At 42.4% G+C, this 19,387-nt stretch overlaps 1 protein-coding gene across 1 annotated transcript in view; it reads left to right on the top strand.

Moving 5' to 3' along the window:
- Nucleotides 1–19,387, top strand: part of ttll12 (tubulin tyrosine ligase-like family, member 12) — a 72,705-nt gene that overhangs the window by 24,627 nt on the left and 28,691 nt on the right. Inside the window, exons 6-9 of the mRNA XM_076075972.1 lie at nucleotides 1,572–1,648; nucleotides 3,310–3,426; nucleotides 8,009–8,203; nucleotides 8,310–8,421. Of these exons, the coding sequence (XP_075932087.1) occupies nucleotides 1,572–1,648; nucleotides 3,310–3,426; nucleotides 8,009–8,203; nucleotides 8,310–8,421 (501 nt within the window). The remainder of the gene's footprint in view (nucleotides 1–1,571; nucleotides 1,649–3,309; nucleotides 3,427–8,008; nucleotides 8,204–8,309; nucleotides 8,422–19,387) is intronic.

Below are 19,387 nucleotides of genomic sequence, written 5' to 3'. Positions count from 1 at the left end.
ATGACGTTTTTTTCCATTTTGCTTGGTGTAGCTTTGTTTTTTTAACACTCGATGGCTGAAGGAGGAGAAACGGATTTGGGAGTTACTGGCAACGCCTTTCTGGAGAAGGACATGTCCAGAAAAGATGGACATCGTAAGAAAGGGTCGGCCAACCCCACAGCTAGCAGCCCTGACCCAGCCAGGAAAAGGATTTGTACGAATGGTATTCCTGGCTGACAGCATCGGAGAAGCGTTGCACATTTTATGGCTAAGAATGCGTTTTATTTGCGACTGAGCATCTTGGTGTTTGGAGCTACGCTAACCAAGCTATTTGCTAACCAAGGCAGCAACACGACACCATAGCACGACAAGACACTTACAAGCTACGGTGCTTTTGAAAACCTTCGGAGAGACCCGAGTGGATTTACAGCTCAACGAACACGTTCGCAGGAGGACCTCTGACTGGAACTGAACTGCTCCAATGTTCTGTACAACCGCGTCATTAAACTCTTTGTAATCAAAGAAAGGAGGAAGTGAACTGCGTTTGTTTTACATCTGCAGTAGCGTTACTACTGTGTTCATTTGTCTATCATGTTTTTATGATATGGTTAATATTGTTCCTTCTGATGTGAATAATATTTGAATGGCTCATGCTCTTCAGTGTGCGGTGGAATACATGTTTTAGCACCATAGTTTTGCTGGATTGATTTGTCATTGTTGTGGTTTTTTCTATATCTATGATAAATTTGTTGGACTTCAACTTTATATAAACTTGATACTAAAAGGCTGGCCTAATAACTGGTTGCTATCTGACTCGTGGTGAGATACCACAGAATTTTGACGAAGAGGAACTCTGTCACGAACACCCACAGAACATAAGACAGAGATTGAAGTTTCTTCAGTTCACGCAGATTTATTTGCATCACACAGAATACAAGTTGTCCGGAATCAACTGACGAACAAAAGACCTGCTCCTTATTTTATACCCTTGTTATCATTTTATTCTCGACCCCCCTCCTTTCACCCACCCTCTCCCAATGTTCTGATGGCAAAGTCATCTCGTTCATGGTGTCATACATCTATGATTTAAGATCCCCCCACAGCTCTGGCAACTTGGGGGCTTTTGAGGCATCTGGTCACATGAGGTCTCTTATTTCTCTGCTAATACAGTTTGATTCGGCTGTACCGCTTGCCTCTGGGCCTAACTAGAACCTGGGCTATGAAGTCATAGTGTACCTATCTTCAGGTTCAATCAAGTCTTAAGAATCTTGTTGGGGTGATGTATTCTCTTCTTCTTTATCTTTACAATTAACACTATTTTAAAACCCCTGTTAGGGTGACATCATGGTTTCTTATCTTTTATGTCAACCAAACTTTACGACCTTGAAGAAAAAAAAAACATTTCTCAGCTCACAAACATTTCTCAGCTCACAAGTAGGAACTCCGACTTTGTGTGGCGTTCCGTTGTACTTTTTCCAGTAGGAAGTCGGACATCTATGAGTTGTCTGGAGTGCCGCATAACCAATTCACAAAGTCTTACTCATTACAAGAGGCTGTTCGGTCATCACTTTCCCCTGTGTCTGCTTCTCCAGTCCATTGCGTTGGAGAACAAGGAGCAGCTTCCTGTGGAAATCCAACCCTACACTGTGCCCGAGGACAAAATCCTCAAGTAAGTGTCTCACCCCAGCAGATTTTTTTGTCCTGAGTCAGAAATAGAAGACCACTTAGTCGGTCACATTCTCAGCTTTCCTTTGTTAAAACTAGGAGGGGCTTCAAGGAAAAAGGGGTTGGAAACCACTGCACTAAATGAGGCGTCTGGAACCAAGGGATGCTTTGAAAGCTTTTAATGGAAAGGGGATTATCCAAGAAGAGATTTTTGCCCAACTCTCACGCTGGCATCCTGAGGAGTACTCTCCATGCACAAGGGGATTGGGGGAGGACAAATGAGCCTCATACCAAAATCACATTTATTCATTTACAAAGATCATCGCTAATTGCCACACGCAGTTACTGTGAAACCATTAGCGTTTGAAAGCAGCACTGACAGACTGGTCGACTAAATCCCAAATACGGTTTCTCTCCGTCACCTTTGAATTCCTCGCCAGGAATGCCTCTGCACCTCGCTGACCACCAGGCAGTGTCAACGCAGGATTTTCTGAAAATTGCACATGGTAACTTTTTAAAAGCTTTAACTTCCTTAACTTGTAGAAAGGAGCATGAGGTCCTTTGTTTTGTCAGTTGATTCCGGACAACTCGGTTTACTTGTACTCTGTGTGATGTAAATAAATCTGCGTGAACTGAAGAAACTCCAATCGCTCCTGTGTTCTGTGGGTGTTTGTTACTGAGTTCCTTTCAGTGAGAATCCTGTGGTATCTCACCACAAGTCAGATAGCAAATAGTTATTAAGTTTAAGATAACGTTAAAGTCCAAGAAGTTGATCATAGACATAGAAAAAACCACAACAGTTTCAAGCTGCACTCCGTTTACAACAGAGTGTATAGCTGGCGCGTTCTTATAAGAGTCACAGAGCCCTGTGACTCCAAGTTACATATTTTAGTTTTTAGTCTTTTCGGGCTTTGTTTCGTAAGCAGCCTGTTATTGGGCCTTAACACCTTTTATGCCTTTAAAATCCATGGCCGGGGCATTTCGTCCCGTCCTACAGGATACAAAAAAAACTATATTCTGTTAAACACAAAAAAATATGTAATCAGATTACTGATACATTTAGTAAAAATTGGGATTGTAAAAAGGATTACAATTTTAAAATGTATTTCAAAATAAAGAACTATAAACTGCTAGGCACATGTTCACACACTTCGCAACACGTGTCTCACACGTTGGTGACAAAAATGTTTTAATTAGTGAAAATGTTGCTATTATTTAGTATGTAAAGCAGAAAAAGGGGGAGCAACATCACAATTAGTACAGAGCAAGTTATGCCCTCCAGCTGTGGAAAATGTGCATGAAGTGTGAATAGCTAACGTTTCATTTAAATGTGCATAATTATTTTGCAGCCAGAGATAGTTTCACACGTTCTCTCTGCTGCCAGTTAATCTTCTTGCCACGGAAGTATCTCGCTACTCACTTGGATTCCCAAACATCACTACTGCTTCAAATAAGCTTGAAATAAGACTGCAGCCTGGAAAACATCGTCTTATTGACATTTCTTTTCTCAAATTTTTTTTATTGAGGTAGTCCAAAAGTAACAAAAAGTTATCACGTGTATTATGAAGGTATCAAAGCGTTGTGTGTTTCTTTCCTGTTGCGCCCATTGCCGTCGTCATTTCAGTGTTTTCCACATCTCTCCATCGTTCTGTGCTTTGCTTTCAGGGTTTACTCCAACACGTCGCAAGTAACAAACAACCTGACACACCCCCGGTTCCAGCTCACGGAGGAGGAGGAGGAGGCTGATGTCGTTTGGAGCTATAACCACATCAAAGACTACAGGTCAGCAACACACACACACAGCATATATTCACACGGTCCTGGTGGCTCAGTGGAGGTCTTTCAGTCAGACAAAATACAACATATATATATATATATTCCTTCACTTGAGATAATTAAAAGGACAAAGAACAAGAAAGAATTGAATTATTACAAGTACATGAAAGACAGTCCAAGGCACATTGTTACTTATTTATTTCTGTCCAATTCAAAGTATATTCTTTTGGTCCAAATACAGAGAAAAATCGATCAAAAAGATATATAAGAAAAATCAAAAAGGGATTTAAAAAACCCTGAACTCAGTGAGCAAGCTGTTTTCAAATGTCCGGAGATTTGTAAGAATTTAAAGTTTAACCCCACGCAGGTACAGACCTGGTGGACTTCTCCCCAACTATCGCCTCGATCCTTTAAAACCGAGAATATTTATACTCTAGGAACACCGGGGCAAAGTACCAACCCCCCCCCCCCCCCCCCCCCCCCTTTCTTGGTGCCTCTGTGGGTCATGACATGGGCATGGTAACCCCCCTTAAATTTAGTCATACATTGATGAACATATTGTCCTCTAACACAATGACCTCTACTGGTACTCAGGACGTATGACACACCATGCTCACTGGCTGATAATAATATTCAGATACATATACATCATCGTATGTTCCAACAGGTTACAGGGATACAGGATAATACAAACAATACATGATATAAAACATAATACACCTTTTTGCCCAGCGTAAGATTAATACCAGGGTATTCTCGTATATATGTACCCTTCTGCATAAATTGCGCCTATGTCCTTAAGGGAGCCTTGCTCGTTAAGGGGCAAGAATGCGGACGCGGTCCGATGCCTTACGTAAGGCTGTATGAGACCTTAACCGAAGCTTAAAGTAAACATAAAAAGTTAATAAGTAAAAACGTGTGTGCAGGTATGCGGTCATCCTGCTAGGTCAAGGGCTAATGGTTGACAAGCTCTAGGGTTAATGCAGAATGCAAACATCAGCAGATGTTGAACCCTGTGTGAAACTATGTGTAAGGCTGTGAAAACATCACGTCACCTTCATCTGTCACCCGGAAAGTGGGTCACACTAGTGGGTCACAAAAGTGGGTCACATACCCAACCACTTGGTCACCTGGAAAGTCTCTACAAGGTGTGTGTGTGTGTGTGTGTGTGTGTGTGTGTGTGTGTGTGTGTGTGTGTGTGTGTGTGTGTGTGTGTGTGTGTGTGTGTGTGTGTGCGTGCGTGCGTGTGCGCGCATCGTATCGCATCTGCAAGTCCGTGCAGCAGGCGCCATCTTACAAGAGACACAGAGCCCTATGCCTCTCTAGGTTACATTTTTGTTTTTCTAAATTTTTTATTCGTTGTTTTGCTGAGCAGCAGTACGGTGCCTGTTAACACCTAATAACCAGGGCATTCCGTGTAGAGGGCATTCACAATTTCGCAAAACACTCCAACTCGTCTAACAACATGTTACTCTTTCTGTCGTCTTGGTATCCCATCTTAAGACCCTTACGCTTGCATATCTAACATATTCATCAATCACACTATTTCTACCACGACCGCACAACACACGTTATGAAATTAAAATTACACTAACGGAAACTACACCACAGAGAAAAGATACTATAAAATATATATTTATCAACAACATATACACATAATAAGAAAAAAACGATCAATCTGTATTTAGCAGCAGCCGGACATAGGGAGTCTTAAAAGAGAGGAGGGAGAGAGTTCAGCTTCCTAACAGCCTGGTGGACGAAGCTGTTTGAGAGTCTGGTGGTGCGAGCACGGAGGTTCCGGTATCTTCTCCCAGAGGGCAGGAGGCTGAAGAGACTGTGCGCGACTCCAGCCACCCCTCGCACAATCATGGTCACTTTGCGGGTGAGGCGGGTGTCGTATATGTCCTGCAGGGAGGGGAGTGAGGCACCAATGATCCTTCCAGCTGTGTTCACTATGCGCTGCAGGGCTTTCCTGTTGTAGTCAGTCCAGCTTCCGCCCCACACAGTGATACAGTTTGTCAGGATGCTCTCAATGGTGCCTCGGTAAAAAGTGCACATGATGGGTGGTGGTGTTCTTGCCTTCAGTTTGCGGAGAAAGGAGAAAGTAGAGGCGCCTCTGGGCTTTCTTTGCCAGTGATGTTGTGTTGGCTGTCCACGAGAGGTCCTCACTGATGTCCACCCCCAGGAATTTGGTGCTGCTCACTCTCTCTATATCAGGACCATTGATGGTCAGTGGTGGGTGTTGAGTGTGGCCTCTCCGGAAGTCAACAACAATCTCCTTGGTCTTGCTGTTATTCAGAAGGAGGTTGTTGTCAGAAGGCTGACCTCCTTCTTATAGTGGGTCTCATCGTCGTTGGTGATGAGATCAACCAGAGTTGTGTCGTCTGCAAATTTGACCATGTGATTGGTGCTGTAGGTTGTTGTGCAGTCGTGTACTTCCTGTTACAGAGCTAAAGTAGTAGTTGGGGCATGTAGCTTGTCTGTTCTTGGCTTGTTTTGGTATGGAGCTCTGGCAGAATGTAACCTTGGTTTGGCCATTCTCCCAACAGATGATATAATATTTAATATTGAAACAGAAAATATAAGCACAGACACTGATGGATTTGAAGATTATTAAGATTATTATTTTTTATATTAGACAGCCTACCCCTTATAGTTTTCTAGAGAACATGGAAATCCAGAGCCATTGGTTAACACATCTCACTCTATAGACCTTTTGACCAATGAGTATTCACAAAAAACACATTCCCCCATAAGGACTGTATGTAGGGCATAGGATAACGTGGACTTGTCAAAATGGTAAAACGACCAACTCGGATGTGGAAAAGTTATCTGGGAGTAGGCTGATTCTGGTGTGTATAAAAGATCATGTATTTGAGTGTGTTCTTCCGCCGCTCCATGGACTGACTCGGCTTTTGTTATTTTATCATAAAAGTCTCTGCTTTATGAAGATCTCTTGTCTCCTGCTGCATTTTTCCAACTCCCAGTGAAACTCCGAGTTCAAACCGTACTCGGCAAAAGTAAACATTGGTGTCCTTATTTCCAGAGCCAGATCTGATTTAATCGCTTTTCAGCCCCACAGTCTGTGATCCATGTGTGCTGGAGGAGAAAAATATCTGTCAACTCCATCTGTGTTCTTTTGTATTCCCCTACTACCCCCTCCTCTTAGCTCAGTGTGCTTAGAGACGGACTGAACCAATCATCATACATCTTCCAGAAACTTAATCAAATATAGTACAGCTGAGCTGTACATGAATGACAAAGCAAGCTCTTACTCTCTTAAAGAGAATGGTATTTGTTTTGTCGCGCGCGGTGCCCCCGCATGTTCTAAAATAAAAAGAGGCTTCTGTTTGAAACGAACGGAAGTGAATGAGGATCTCTCAGAAGTGTGTGCGCAAACTGAGGGACCTCGCTGGCGGCTAACGCCCGGCTACATTGATCCATCATAAAGTGGAGAGAAAACAGATTGAAGGTATTTCTTTAAGTACGTTTGTTTTGAATTTTACCTGTAATTGTGCGTTTGTCTGTCAGAATCTGTCTCTATAAAAAGATTCTGCATTTACATGTACTGTAGAATCTGATAGCAATGGGACACTATTTTGGCATGGGAAGCGTTTTTTTTTTTGTTTGTATCTAATTTGTCAATTAGCTGATATTAGGTCAGAGAGACACTGGAATGTAATGTTAATCTCAGTGCATGGCTGCATGTACATTTATAACTTCATTTTTTTAATCCAGTATAAGAAATGATATCTATAAAATAAATAAAAGCAGAAAGACTTTTACATGTGGTTGGCACATAAATTATATAGACAGTATAGGCTGTTGAGTTCTACAACAGGATCAAGGAACAGCTTTTCCTTCACCGTGATGGTTTGGGGGATCTGTATGATTCAGCAGTTCACCGAACTGAGAGACATACTCTAAGACATGTCATTTTGGAAGACTGGTCAAACGGGACCAACTACAGCTAGTGACAAATGGCCAATTTACATACAAGATAGGCCTCACTAATACTCCCACATTCCAGGATGTGCACACTGACCTTCCAGCTGATCAGTATTTTAAACACCGGGATCAATCTAATCCCACAAAAGGCCAACCGCCACACAATTGCCAGTTTCATTTCTAAACGCATTCATTTCTCTTCAGCCCCCCCCCCTCCAGAAGAAATAGACCTTTTTCCAGAGTGTGTAAATCTTAAAACGGCGGCTTGCTGTTTCAGTTTGCACGTGTAAATGGAGCTTTTGCAAAACAATAACAAAAGCTGGCCCACTGAGGATTGAGGGCTGTGTGAGCAGTAATGTTAAGAAGAAAATCTTCGCCTCTACTTTTCTCTGTGATCTTCCATTTTAAATGCCAGTATAGCCAAATACACAGCAAAAGGTGCCAGAGAAGTGCTGTTTTAAAACTTAGACAATGTAATGTAGATGTAGTCTGAAGTTCCGCTGCTTTGGCCTTTGGGAGTGAATCAAGTATTTTAAGCCATGAAGCTTAAAGTCATTGCTTAAAGTCAAACTCAAATTTGTGACTGCAAACAACCCCACTTTTTGGGATACAATCATCATTACATCTTCTTCTCTGACAGGAAGCTGAGCGAGGAACGACCCCACGTGATACTTAACCAGTTTCCCTGCGAGAGCATCATCACTGTGAAGGACTGCATGGCTGCCGTGGCCCGCAGAGCGAAAGGCGGCTCACAGCCCGATTGGTTACCAGAGACCTTCAACCTCCAATCAGAGCTGCCGAAGTTCATCAAGCGTTATCAACAGAGACAGCAAAGGTTGGAATGTTATTTTTATTGGTTTTAAATATGTTAACAAAACCAAGAGCATGTTGATGGTCTGATCAGCACTAAACGATAAAAGATGTCCTGGTGTGTGTTTCAGGGGAGAGGATAACCACTGGATCTGTAAGCCCTGGAACTTGGCCCGTGGCCTGGACACACACATCACCAACAACCTGGACTACATAATCAGACAAAGAGAGAGTACGCCAAAGGTACACACACACACAAACAGACATCATGAAACAAACTCACCTAAGATCATGTACATATTAATCTGACTATAAAAGCATTTTGAATGCATTTTGAGTTTTTAGCATCTTGAAAAATGAGTCAATTGATGTTCAGCATTTACATTGAAACCATGAATCACTTGTTCAGTTGGCACCCAATAAATCACTTTGACACCTTGTTGTGGACATTAACCTGTAAGCACACAGAAATAAAAAAACACACAACATTTGACGAGTTTAAAGCAATGACTAAGAAATATCATGTTCACTAAATTCTGGAGGGAGAGGCTCTACCCAGTGACCAAAGTCATTCACTATTCATGCTTCCAACAAAGCTAACACGGGAGTTTTAAGTCTACCCTGCTTCCTCTGGTAACTGCACAAGGCCGAGAGGCGCCCTGGCCGAGTGCAGCTCAGTCGCGTCAGTTAATGGCAGCTTTCCTCTTATGGATCTAGGCTCTTGGTAAGATGCCAGGATAGGTTTTGATACCTAAGATTGAAGCTATAAGGGGTTGTTTAGTGGACTAGGAAGTAGGATAACCATTCAGAACTCTATAGTTGTTATGCACACAATAGTACTTTAACTTTTTACAACCATGAGTACTCTTGAATGAAATCTCAGAGATATTTACTTTAAATGCAGTTTAGATATTTATTGCAGGATAATTAGCAATGGCAAAGTAACAACTCACACAAATAATTCTACTTTACTTCAATTCATTGCGATCTGATTATAACTTTAAATTCCTACTGTGCCGAGACTGGGTGAAAGAGTGGCCGGGCCTCAACTCCTCCTGCGAGGGACAACAAAGTTCGTTCAGCGGGCTCAGTACAAAGTCAGTACAAAGTCGGAGAGTAGCGTCCTCTATTATCCAGTTTCAAGCATGGTGGAGAGGAAAATCTCCATCAGCCAATTCTTGCTCACGAGCGGTGTTCTCCTTGCCGTGAACAGAGACGGAGTCCTCCGATGCTCCTCTCGAACAATGTCCAGTGGTCTCAGCTGAGTACTGGACGGTGTCCAGCATCAAATCCCCACTGCCGGGAGTCAGTGGGGACTCCTGGCAGAGTCTCATTCTCTGCTAAGTTACTCTACATATTGCCCTGTCGGGCCATCCCCCCCCTTCCCCCAAGCTCTCTCACCCCCGGCACATGAATCTTAGTCATAGTATTGAGTTTTACACAATCACATTACGATTTAACAGAATACACATTCCTTATTTGGTTAATCGGAAGAACATTGCTTAATTTCTTCTTCTCTCACAGACACAGATCTGAACCGGAAGGATACACTTCCTTATATGGTCAATGGTAGCCCACTCTCTGTCTCATCAAGAGAGACAGAGGGTACATCCCAAGTCTCTTAATTGCATCCCCGTTTCCCTCACTTGCGTCCTTTCCTTGCGTCTTAGTCCCTCCCACCAGGGATACATGGAGAGATGCAAGGAAACCATGCGAGGAAAGAGGAAACGAGGAGATATTTTTTAAGAGATATGAGACGTCATTTCCTCAGTTGCGTCACGTGAAGCGACGTCAGCTGTGATCAGCTGTCAGTCGGCTTTAACAGCTGGAGAGACTTCTGATAAGTTTGTGTCTGTTCACATGATCACTGTACTTAATAATAGCAACTAATAATTCTAATAAAGACACACAGTTATCATCACTGTAGAGGTGTTTTCTCTCTGTAGCCTGTTACCTCTTTAACAAACTGTGTTCTGTTTATAAGCGCAGGATTGATTTCTACCGGCAGAATGCATTTGACTTATTTATTAATTATTTGCGTCTGTACGTTTTGAAATTGTGACTGTGACGTTATTATTAAATAACCCAGAATATGATTATGGTTTCTCTTGAATACTAGAATTAATTCATTAGGCTCAATGTTTCAGGTTAAACTTAAATGATAAAACTCATCAAATCCGACACTCAGGAATGATCAGCCTCACGTGACTGATTGAAAATGATGATAAATGATCTCTCTGACTTTAATTGTATCCATAATAAAAGTTATTGAGGGAAATATCAGATCGTGAAAAGACAAATCTTTGTAATAAATGAAGAAAGTTGTTTGTGGTTGTTGTTCAGTCTACAATGAACATATATTAAACCAGATAGTGAATCAGAAAACTAATCAAATATAAACTAGAGTTTAATCTGTGATCCGTCTTCACTGTTTACATTTTGAAAAAAATCGTATCAGTCCGATCAGCTGCAGCGTCCAATCACATAACTGATGAACAATGAGGGGGCGTGTCGGCCGTTAAAACACTTCCTGGAAGGCTGTTCTCGTGCGTCCTCGCTCATGGCTCCTCAGAGATCCCTCCTCGATCCTCCGAGCTAAATAAGAGCTTTGGGATGGCCGTCAATATGGCGGAGCAGAACAACTTCCAGTTCAATCGAGGAGCAAGGAAATGACAATTAAGAGACTTGGGATGTACCCAGAGAGACCCGTTACCCCATCCTGACATATGCAGCAGCACTTCCTCTTTTTGACTCAACCGTCCAAACCGTCCCAACGTCCTGCTCTTATGAGGACACATACAACAGTTTACAAGCGCACACACACCCAGTATGATCTCCAAACTTTCCAGCACTTTCTGTCAACCGACTCATTATTATTATAATCACTAATAATCATTAATATAATCATTTATGGCAGCTCTTCTGGGATCTCAAACCTACCTGACACCTCTTATCCAGGGGTTCTAGCCTGAAGGTAGGGAAGTATAAATGATGACTCCCAACTCAAGGATTCAAGGATCATTTATTGTCATTATGCAATACAGGGATGCAAAATGAAATTCAGTTGTGGCGCATTTGTAATGCAACAAACGCATGACAAACAAAACCAAACAGTAGTACATTCCTGTAGAGCATTCTTTTAATTAGCATCATAAGGAATGTAAACAGCAGCAACAAAAACTATTCTCTGGGCAGATAATATGGCCGACATCTTAACATTAAAAATTCAACATGATGAAAACATTGTCCATCAACTTTGACTGTGTTTGAGCACTGAAATGACGCACCGCCATTACCTATGCTGCGGACAGTATTTGAAATGTGATGTGATGAAGTTACCAAGGAAAACACACACAATGTTATTGGATATTTATTGTAGGACTGTGAATTAGTGATGTGTCCTTCGAAGCATGTGTCGAGTAATCCAGGAAGATTTTTGTGAAGCGCGTATCGAGGCTTGTGTTGATGACGTATGTGGTGACGTTCGAAGCCTTGCGAGCCGGTCGTACCACGTGACTGATTGAGGAAATGGTTCGCGGGTTTGGCGTGCGATTCGAAATATAAGGGGCAGCGAAACGCAATGGACCCCCCCCCTCACATTTTGTAGACTTGGGACTTTATTTTTCGTTTGTTTGCAATCTATTCGAGCATCACAAAGATCATTCATTTATTCAATTCAAAGCTTCACACACCAAAGCCATGATGTCATTATAATCACTCTGCCTGTTTTACATTTATTGTCCACTTGATGGCACAGTAGAGCAAATGAAGCACCATGAAGCTTCGGCCCACGAGTGAACCAATTGGATGGAAAGCTTCAATGCTTCATGAAGCTTCATCTCGCCATCACTACTGTGAATGCTGGGATGCCATGTGCATACCTGGGACAAAGAGATGTTCCTTTTAGTTCTCCCTGCAAACAAACAAACAAATAGACAACTGCAGTGAGTGACTGATTGAACAGGCCAGATTGTAAGAATGTCTAATTAGTTATGTGGCAGAACAATATTGTATATATATGGCCAAGATAAAGCTTAATTTAAATATGGCAACAATTCACCTCTGCCTGTTTCCTCTTCCCAGGGTGTTCGGGCAAAATAGTTCCCCGGGGGCTTGAGTATCCATTTATAATTCCGGGAAGTACCAACTACAGGAAGCGGGTAGGGGGGAAGTAAAGATATGTGTTGCTCTGTTTATTTAGATTAATTATTTGTTTATAATTTACTCTATTTATAGGGATTGTAGTGGCCATTTGTCGACTTAATCCAATTTAAACAAACAATAATCAAACGCCACTGATGCACCGTGGTCGGTATTCTTACACAGCCAGAAGAGAGTGGATTGTCCATGCAGGATTCCGATTTTCGTGTTTATTGAATAAAGCAAACAAACGAACTAACAAAACTCCTGTCGTGCTGTCTCTCCTGTGATGTGATATGCTGGTAAAAACTATACGCCCACCCCGGTGCATGCTGGTCCTATCCTTCTACTCATATATATAGCAACAGGTGCCCACAGTAATTACCCAAAAAACAATATAACTAAACAAATTACTATTAAAGAGAAAAATAATCTTAATATATAAAACATCTACAATAATTAAACAATACTACTTATAAATGAAATAACAAAATACAATATCAAATAAATAGCTCCAACATTCCGGCCCCTAATTGTGCATAATATCACAATTATTATTCTCAAACGAGCTATTCCTACAATAAACATGACCTAAAGTTAATCTTCTTCTTGACACCTACAACAAACAAGAAGAGAAAGATTAGAGAGAGAGAAAATAGAGGTAGAGAAAGATAGAGGTGGAGAAAACATCAGTCCATGATGTTTAGTCTGCTGCTTCCAATAGCAGACAGAGCTTCGTCACCGGCCTCTCCAGAATGCTGGTCCTGGTTTGAAGTCGCACAGACCGCACCAGCCCCTTTGTATCTGGTCTTGCATCCAAAACTTTCCCCATTATCCAAGATCCTCTTGGAGCTGTGGTGTCCGCAACAAGGACAATGTCTCCAGCAGTGAGGCTTCTTCTTGGCCTTGTCCATTTTTGTCTCTCTTGCAACATAGGTAGGTACTCAGAGATCCATCTCTTCCAAAAGAGTTCAGCCATGTACTGTATTTGCTTCCACCTTTTCCTGCTGTATAGATCACTTTGATCGAATAGTCCTGGTGGCATGATTGGTTTGCCCTTTAACATTAGAATGTGGTTTGGTGTGAGAGCTTCGAGGTCATCTGGGTCATCTGAGACTTTTGTGATGGGTCTGTCATTTAGACCCATCACTTCAACCTCACAGAAAATAGTCTGGAGTCCTTCATCGTCCAGAATTTGCTGTTGAAGCACTGAGGTGAGAACACCTTTCACTGAACGAATCAGGCGCTCCCAGATGCCGCCTTGATGGGAAGCTGCTGGTGTGTTAAAGTTCCATTTTATGCCATCCTGGACCAAAGCCCTTTGAATTTTGCCATGATTCAAAACAGCCAGACTTTCCTTCAGCTCTCGGTTGGCTCCAACAAAGTTTGTGCCATTATCAGACCTGATAGTGGAGACTGCACCTCGTCCACAGATGAACCTTCGTACTGCATTTATACAGGAGTCTGTGTCCAGTGTATATGCCACTTCCAAGTGCACAGCACGACTGGTAAGACAGGTGAAAAGCACTCCATATCTCTTTAGAAGACTTCTACCTCTTTTAACATTGATGGGTCCAAAATAGTCAACTCCAACATTTGTAAAAGGAGCTTTATCAGGCAACACTCTCTCCTCCGGCAAGTCTGCCATCTTCTGTTCACCAAGCTTTCCTCTGTTGCGTCTACAAACAACACAATCAGATATGACTTTCCTGGCAGCAGAGTTTGCATTAATGATCCAGTACTTTTGCCGTGACCTTGACAGCATGTGATTTCTTCCAGCATGTCCCAGCTGATGATGGATATGGCGCAAAATCAGCGTGGATACATGCAGGTCTTTGGACAAAATGACTGGATGTTTGAATTCTGCTGGCAGTGCTGCTTTACTTAGCCGACCACCAACTCTGAGGATTTCATCATCCATTACTGGGTCCAGTTTGTACAGCGGACTTTCTTTGGGGACGTTTTTAAAGCATCCTTTCAGTGAGGCAATTTCAGCTTTGAACTTGTGTCGTTGTACATATTGAATGATTGACTGCTCTGCCTTAGCAAGATCTTCAGGTGTTAGGCTTTGTCCTTTGAGTGTGGCTTTAAAGCTTTGAACTTTTCTTTCCACTTCATGCTCCTGATTCTTCAGATTATCTTTCCTGATGCCTGCAGAAGCACAAAACTCCTTTCTCTTCTGTCCCAATAACAGGAGAAGTTCCTTGACCTTCAGAAACCAAGCGACAAATGTTTTTAGTCTAGTCCAAGATGAAAAATAGTAGCTCAGGTGGTTGGTGGCATTTTCCAAATCCTTGATGATAGCATTTACCATTAAGTCCCTTTTGACCTCTGGGTCATCTGCAGAAATCACATCAAGCTGCACATCCAGTTTAGGCCACTCCTTCTTTGAATGATAGAGAAACTCAGGTCCATTTATCCATCTCCTGCTTTTCAGGAAATCCTCAGCTCTCATTCCTCTTGATGCTTCATCTGCTGGATTCTCCTTGGAACCCACATATCTCCACTGATCCACATCTGCTGCTTCTCTGATGAAAGAGGTTCTGTTTGCCACAAAAGTGTGGAATCGTCTGGTTTCACTAGAGATATACTTAAGGACTGTTGTGCTGTCCGTCCAGAAGACCGACTTCTCCAGCTTGAGTTGCAACTCTTTCCGAAGCATTTTATCCACACGAACAGCAAGAACTGCGGCTGTAAGTTCCAGTCGAGGAATTGTGGTCTACTTTAGTGGAGCAACTCTGGCCTTTCCCAAGAGAAATGCAACATGTACTTTATCATCAGTTTCCAATCTCACATAAGACACAGTTCCATAGCCAACTTGACTGGCATCCGAAAAATTGTGAAGTTGTGCTGTAGCAGGTTCTCCAAAGTCTCTGGGTTTAATACAGCGGTCCACTTTGAACTCAGACATCCTTTTCAGGTCCTCAAGCCAATTAGACCATTGTTCAGAGAAAGAGTGGGGAATAGCATCATCCCACCCCAGGTTTCTCCTACAAAGCTCCTGCAGTAACAGCTTGGCTGGCATACTGAATGGGGCTAGAAATCCCAAAGGGTCATAAAGTGAGCTGACCACTGACAAAATGCCTCTTCTGGTGTTTGGCTGTTCTTGTAATGATGTCCTGAACTTGAACTTGTCCGTTTCAATGCACCACTCTAGTCCTAGTGCTCGCTCCATTGGAAGTTGGTCTGTATCCAAATCCAGTTCCACCATTTCTTTTGGTCTTTTGTCCTCAGCGATTGACAGCAGCACTGTGCGGCTGTTGCTGATCCATCTTGAAAGATTGAATCCTCCTTGATGACAGAGAGCATTCAAATCTTTGATCATTTGCAGTGCCTCCTCCTCTGACGCCATGGATTTCAGGCAGTCATCCACATAAAAATTATGTCTGACTGTATTTGTCACTTCTGGAGGGAAATGTTGGACATTATCATCTGCAGTTCTCCTCAAAGCATAATTTGCACAACTTGGTGAGGATACAGCTCCGAACAGATGTACTTTCATCCGATACTCCAGTGGAGACTGTGCAGTGTCACCATCAGACCACCAGAGGAAGCGGAGAAAGTTGATGTGCTTTTCTGAGACATGAACTTGATGAAACATGGCTTGGATGTCGGCCATTACTGCAACGGGCTCTTGCCTAAATCGGACGAGGACTCCAATAAGAGTGTTAGTAAGATCAGGTCCCTGCAAGAGCTGGCAGTTCAGTGATGTCCCTTTAAAAGTTGCTCCACAATCAAAAACAACTCTCAGTTTGCCTTTTCTGGGATGATAGACTCCATGATGAGGGATATACCACACCTCTCCATCACTTTGTTCGAGTTGATCAGCAGGTACCATCTCGGCATATCCTTGAGTTATCATGTTGTTTAGGAATGCGGTGTATTCCTCCTTAAATGGAACATTCTTGACAAATTTTCTTTTCAGGCTTCGGAGGCGCTGTTCTGCAACACAGCGATTGTTAGGCAAGACAGAATTTTCCTGTCTGAAAGGTAAGTCAATACAGTAATGGTCTCCAGTTAATACTGTTGTGTTGCTCATAACATTCATGAACTTGATGTCTTCTCTGGACATTTCAATCTGCTCCTCTGATCTCTCATTAAAGTCATGGTTATACTGTTTAACCAGCATTCCTTGCAGATGTTCCACAGATATTCGGTTGGCTGTTACAGCAGGGCAGCCACTCTTACTCCTACTGCTTCCGCCGCGAAGTGGACCATTAATGACCCAACCAACTCTGGTTCTGACCGCATAAGGTCCTTCATCCTGGCTGTTTATCAGCTTCCAAGGCTCCATCACTTTTGGAGCATCAGTTCCAATTAGTAGCTCAACACTTGCGTCAATGTCGTGGAGCTTAACATCCTTGAGATAAGACCATTGATCAAGATCCTCCTCTCGTGGAACATTGAGTATAGAAACAGGCATGCTCTTTTGAGTTAGAACATCAGGTAACTCAATGAAATCATTTGTGCTCATACCAGACACTTCAAGACCTGACAGAATATGTGCATTTACAATCTTCTTTTGACTCATTGTTTTCAGCAGAATACTGGTCTTTTTACCCTTCAAGTTCAGTTTTCTTGCCAAGTTCTCTGTACAGAATGTGCCGGAACTCCCTGGATCCAAGAAGGCATATGTCTGCACCGTTTTGTTACCCCTCTGGCTCTTGACTTTGACAGCGACAATGGAAAAGATGGAATTATCTTCATAACCAGCCCCAATATGGCCGCAGGTCTGAGACATGGTGGTTGAGACACTTGGAGGGCTCACAGACTGTTGGGCTTGTTGAAAGGTTGTTCTTTTATCTTGCCACTCTATGTGAAGGACTCCTGGGTGCTTTTGGTGACACACATTGCAATCCAAGCGACTCCTGCAGTCTTTGCTTGTGTGGCCTACTTTCAGGCAACCAAAACAAATACCCTGTTCCTTGATAAAGTTGATTTTATCACGATGTCCTTTCACTTTAAACTGTGAGCATTTATCCAATGTGTGACAACTTTGTGTACAAAACAGACAGTTGTTAGAGGAAGACTTAGTCTTGTTTACTGAGTGATGACTCCTTTTACTGCAGTAACGTTGGTGGCAAAGCTGCTTCCTTTTTTCCTTTGCTTCAAGTGACTAACGTTGGGGACCTTCAAGTTGGTAGGTTGTGAGTCCTGAATGTTGCCAAAAAGTGGATCTGAGGCAATTCTGACTTGTTTTTCAATGAAAGCAACAAGATCCTCAAACAGTGCTCTCTGGCCACTTCGCTCTTGCAGATCACAAGCAACATTTCTCCACCGTTCCCTTAATTTATAAGGAAGTTTAAAGATGATGCTCCTCATATTAGATGGTAGGTCCAGTTCCTTCATATGCATCATTTGCTCTGTTAGATTTGAGCATCCTCGAAGAAACAGGGAAAATGATTGCAATGCTTTAATATCTTCACTTTTAACAGGTGTCCAGTTGAGAATCTTTTCCATATACGTAGATGCAATTTTGTATTCGTTTCCAAAGTGCTCTGCTAGAAGATTTTTGGCTCGGTGGTATCCCTGATCTGAAGGTAGATGTTGACAACTGCACACCAAGTCTCTTGGCTGCCCCCTGGTGTATTGTTCGAGAAAGTGTAAACAGTCACTCCAATTAGTTGTCTTCTCCTCCACTCCATTCTCAAAAGCTCTGATGAAAGACCTGTACTGAAGAGGGTCTCCATCAAACACAGGAATATTTCTTACAGGAAGGACAGAGCACAGATTTTGCTGGACCAGCGATGTCATTTTGTCTTTGCATCACATTTACAATGTCATTCTGATGGGGTTGAGGTTGCACAAGTCCTGCTTGATTTTCATTCACAGTTTGTGTTGCTTGAACTGGAGCATCAGTCTTTAATAGCATCTCATCAATTTGTGTGTTTGACCTTTGTTTAGGCCTAACAACTTGTGGTTGTGTTATGGGATCAGACACAGAAATAGCATCCACTTTAACAGGAACAAAGGTGTAGGCATGGGGATTCAATTGTCTTGCTTCTTTGGATTTGTTCCTTTCAAAATAAGAGTTCATTCCGTCCGAACATTTTGAGCCACGCTGGGATGAATTGATTTCCAAGACATGAAGCTTTGCATTTGTAGCTGCCAATTCCGTTTCAAGTTCCAATTGTTCCTTTTCTCTCTTCAACTTATCAGTTTCTTTCTTCAACTTTTCCTTTTCTCTCTCCAACATTTCCTCTTGAGCTTCTATTAAATGTTTCCTTTTTAGAGCAGCAACACGCTCCGTCAGTGCTGCCTTGTCGGCCTCAGCTCTAATGCGTGCAGATGATGTTGATGAAATCCGTGATAGCTGGGAATGTGTCTTTACAGATGTCCTCCTTACACTTGACACATTAGAAGCACTATCTTCAGGGTTTATTTCATCTGCAACACTTTGGTCGTCGAGAGAGTCTTTATTTGGCTGCACATATGGGTGACCCATTTCAGACAGCCAGCATTTTACCTTTTCAGTGAAGTCACAGAACATTGTCATTTGTTCTTTGAAGTACTGATTTTGCCTTGTAACTTCATCTTGAGGTAAAGGTAAGCTCACAAAAGATGTATGCATGTCATTTGCATCTTGGTAACACTTGATGAACATAGAAAGCTCAGCATTCACTGAATTTACATTTTCATTGGAAGTCATTAATGCACTTATGTTTCTCAAACACTTTTTGGCTTGTTTGCATTTTGCAGTCCTTTTTTGCTGGTACATTTCCGTGTAGAACTCCAAGCCTTTAGAAGTCATTTTAATGTCTCTTCTTGCTGAAGGCGTTTCAACATCCTTCGCCTGAACGTCAGACATTTTGAACACTTCCTCCAAACTGTTTGTCGCACATCAATCAAATCCGTCGGACGTGAATGCAGGTAAAGTGCAGCAAAAAACAGCAACGGTGCTAACAGGCCGATCAGGTCCAATTCACCACACACACACTGAAGTCGGGTTTTTTAATGAATGAAAGCCGCCGATAGTGGTGCGCGGGTGTTGCGCAATGTTCATTTGTAGCGATTCAACGCAGTCAGGTTTAAACATCCAGAAGCATGTACATCACTGTGAATACGGACT

Source organism: Anarhichas minor, unplaced genomic scaffold (genome assembly GCF_050575085.1).
Source record: "Anarhichas minor isolate MPS153535 unplaced genomic scaffold, ASM5057508v1 ptg000055l, whole genome shotgun sequence".
Taxonomy (NCBI): Eukaryota; Metazoa; Chordata; class Actinopteri; order Perciformes; family Anarhichadidae; genus Anarhichas; species Anarhichas minor.
This window is presented reverse-complemented; position numbering and strand designations above follow the sequence as displayed.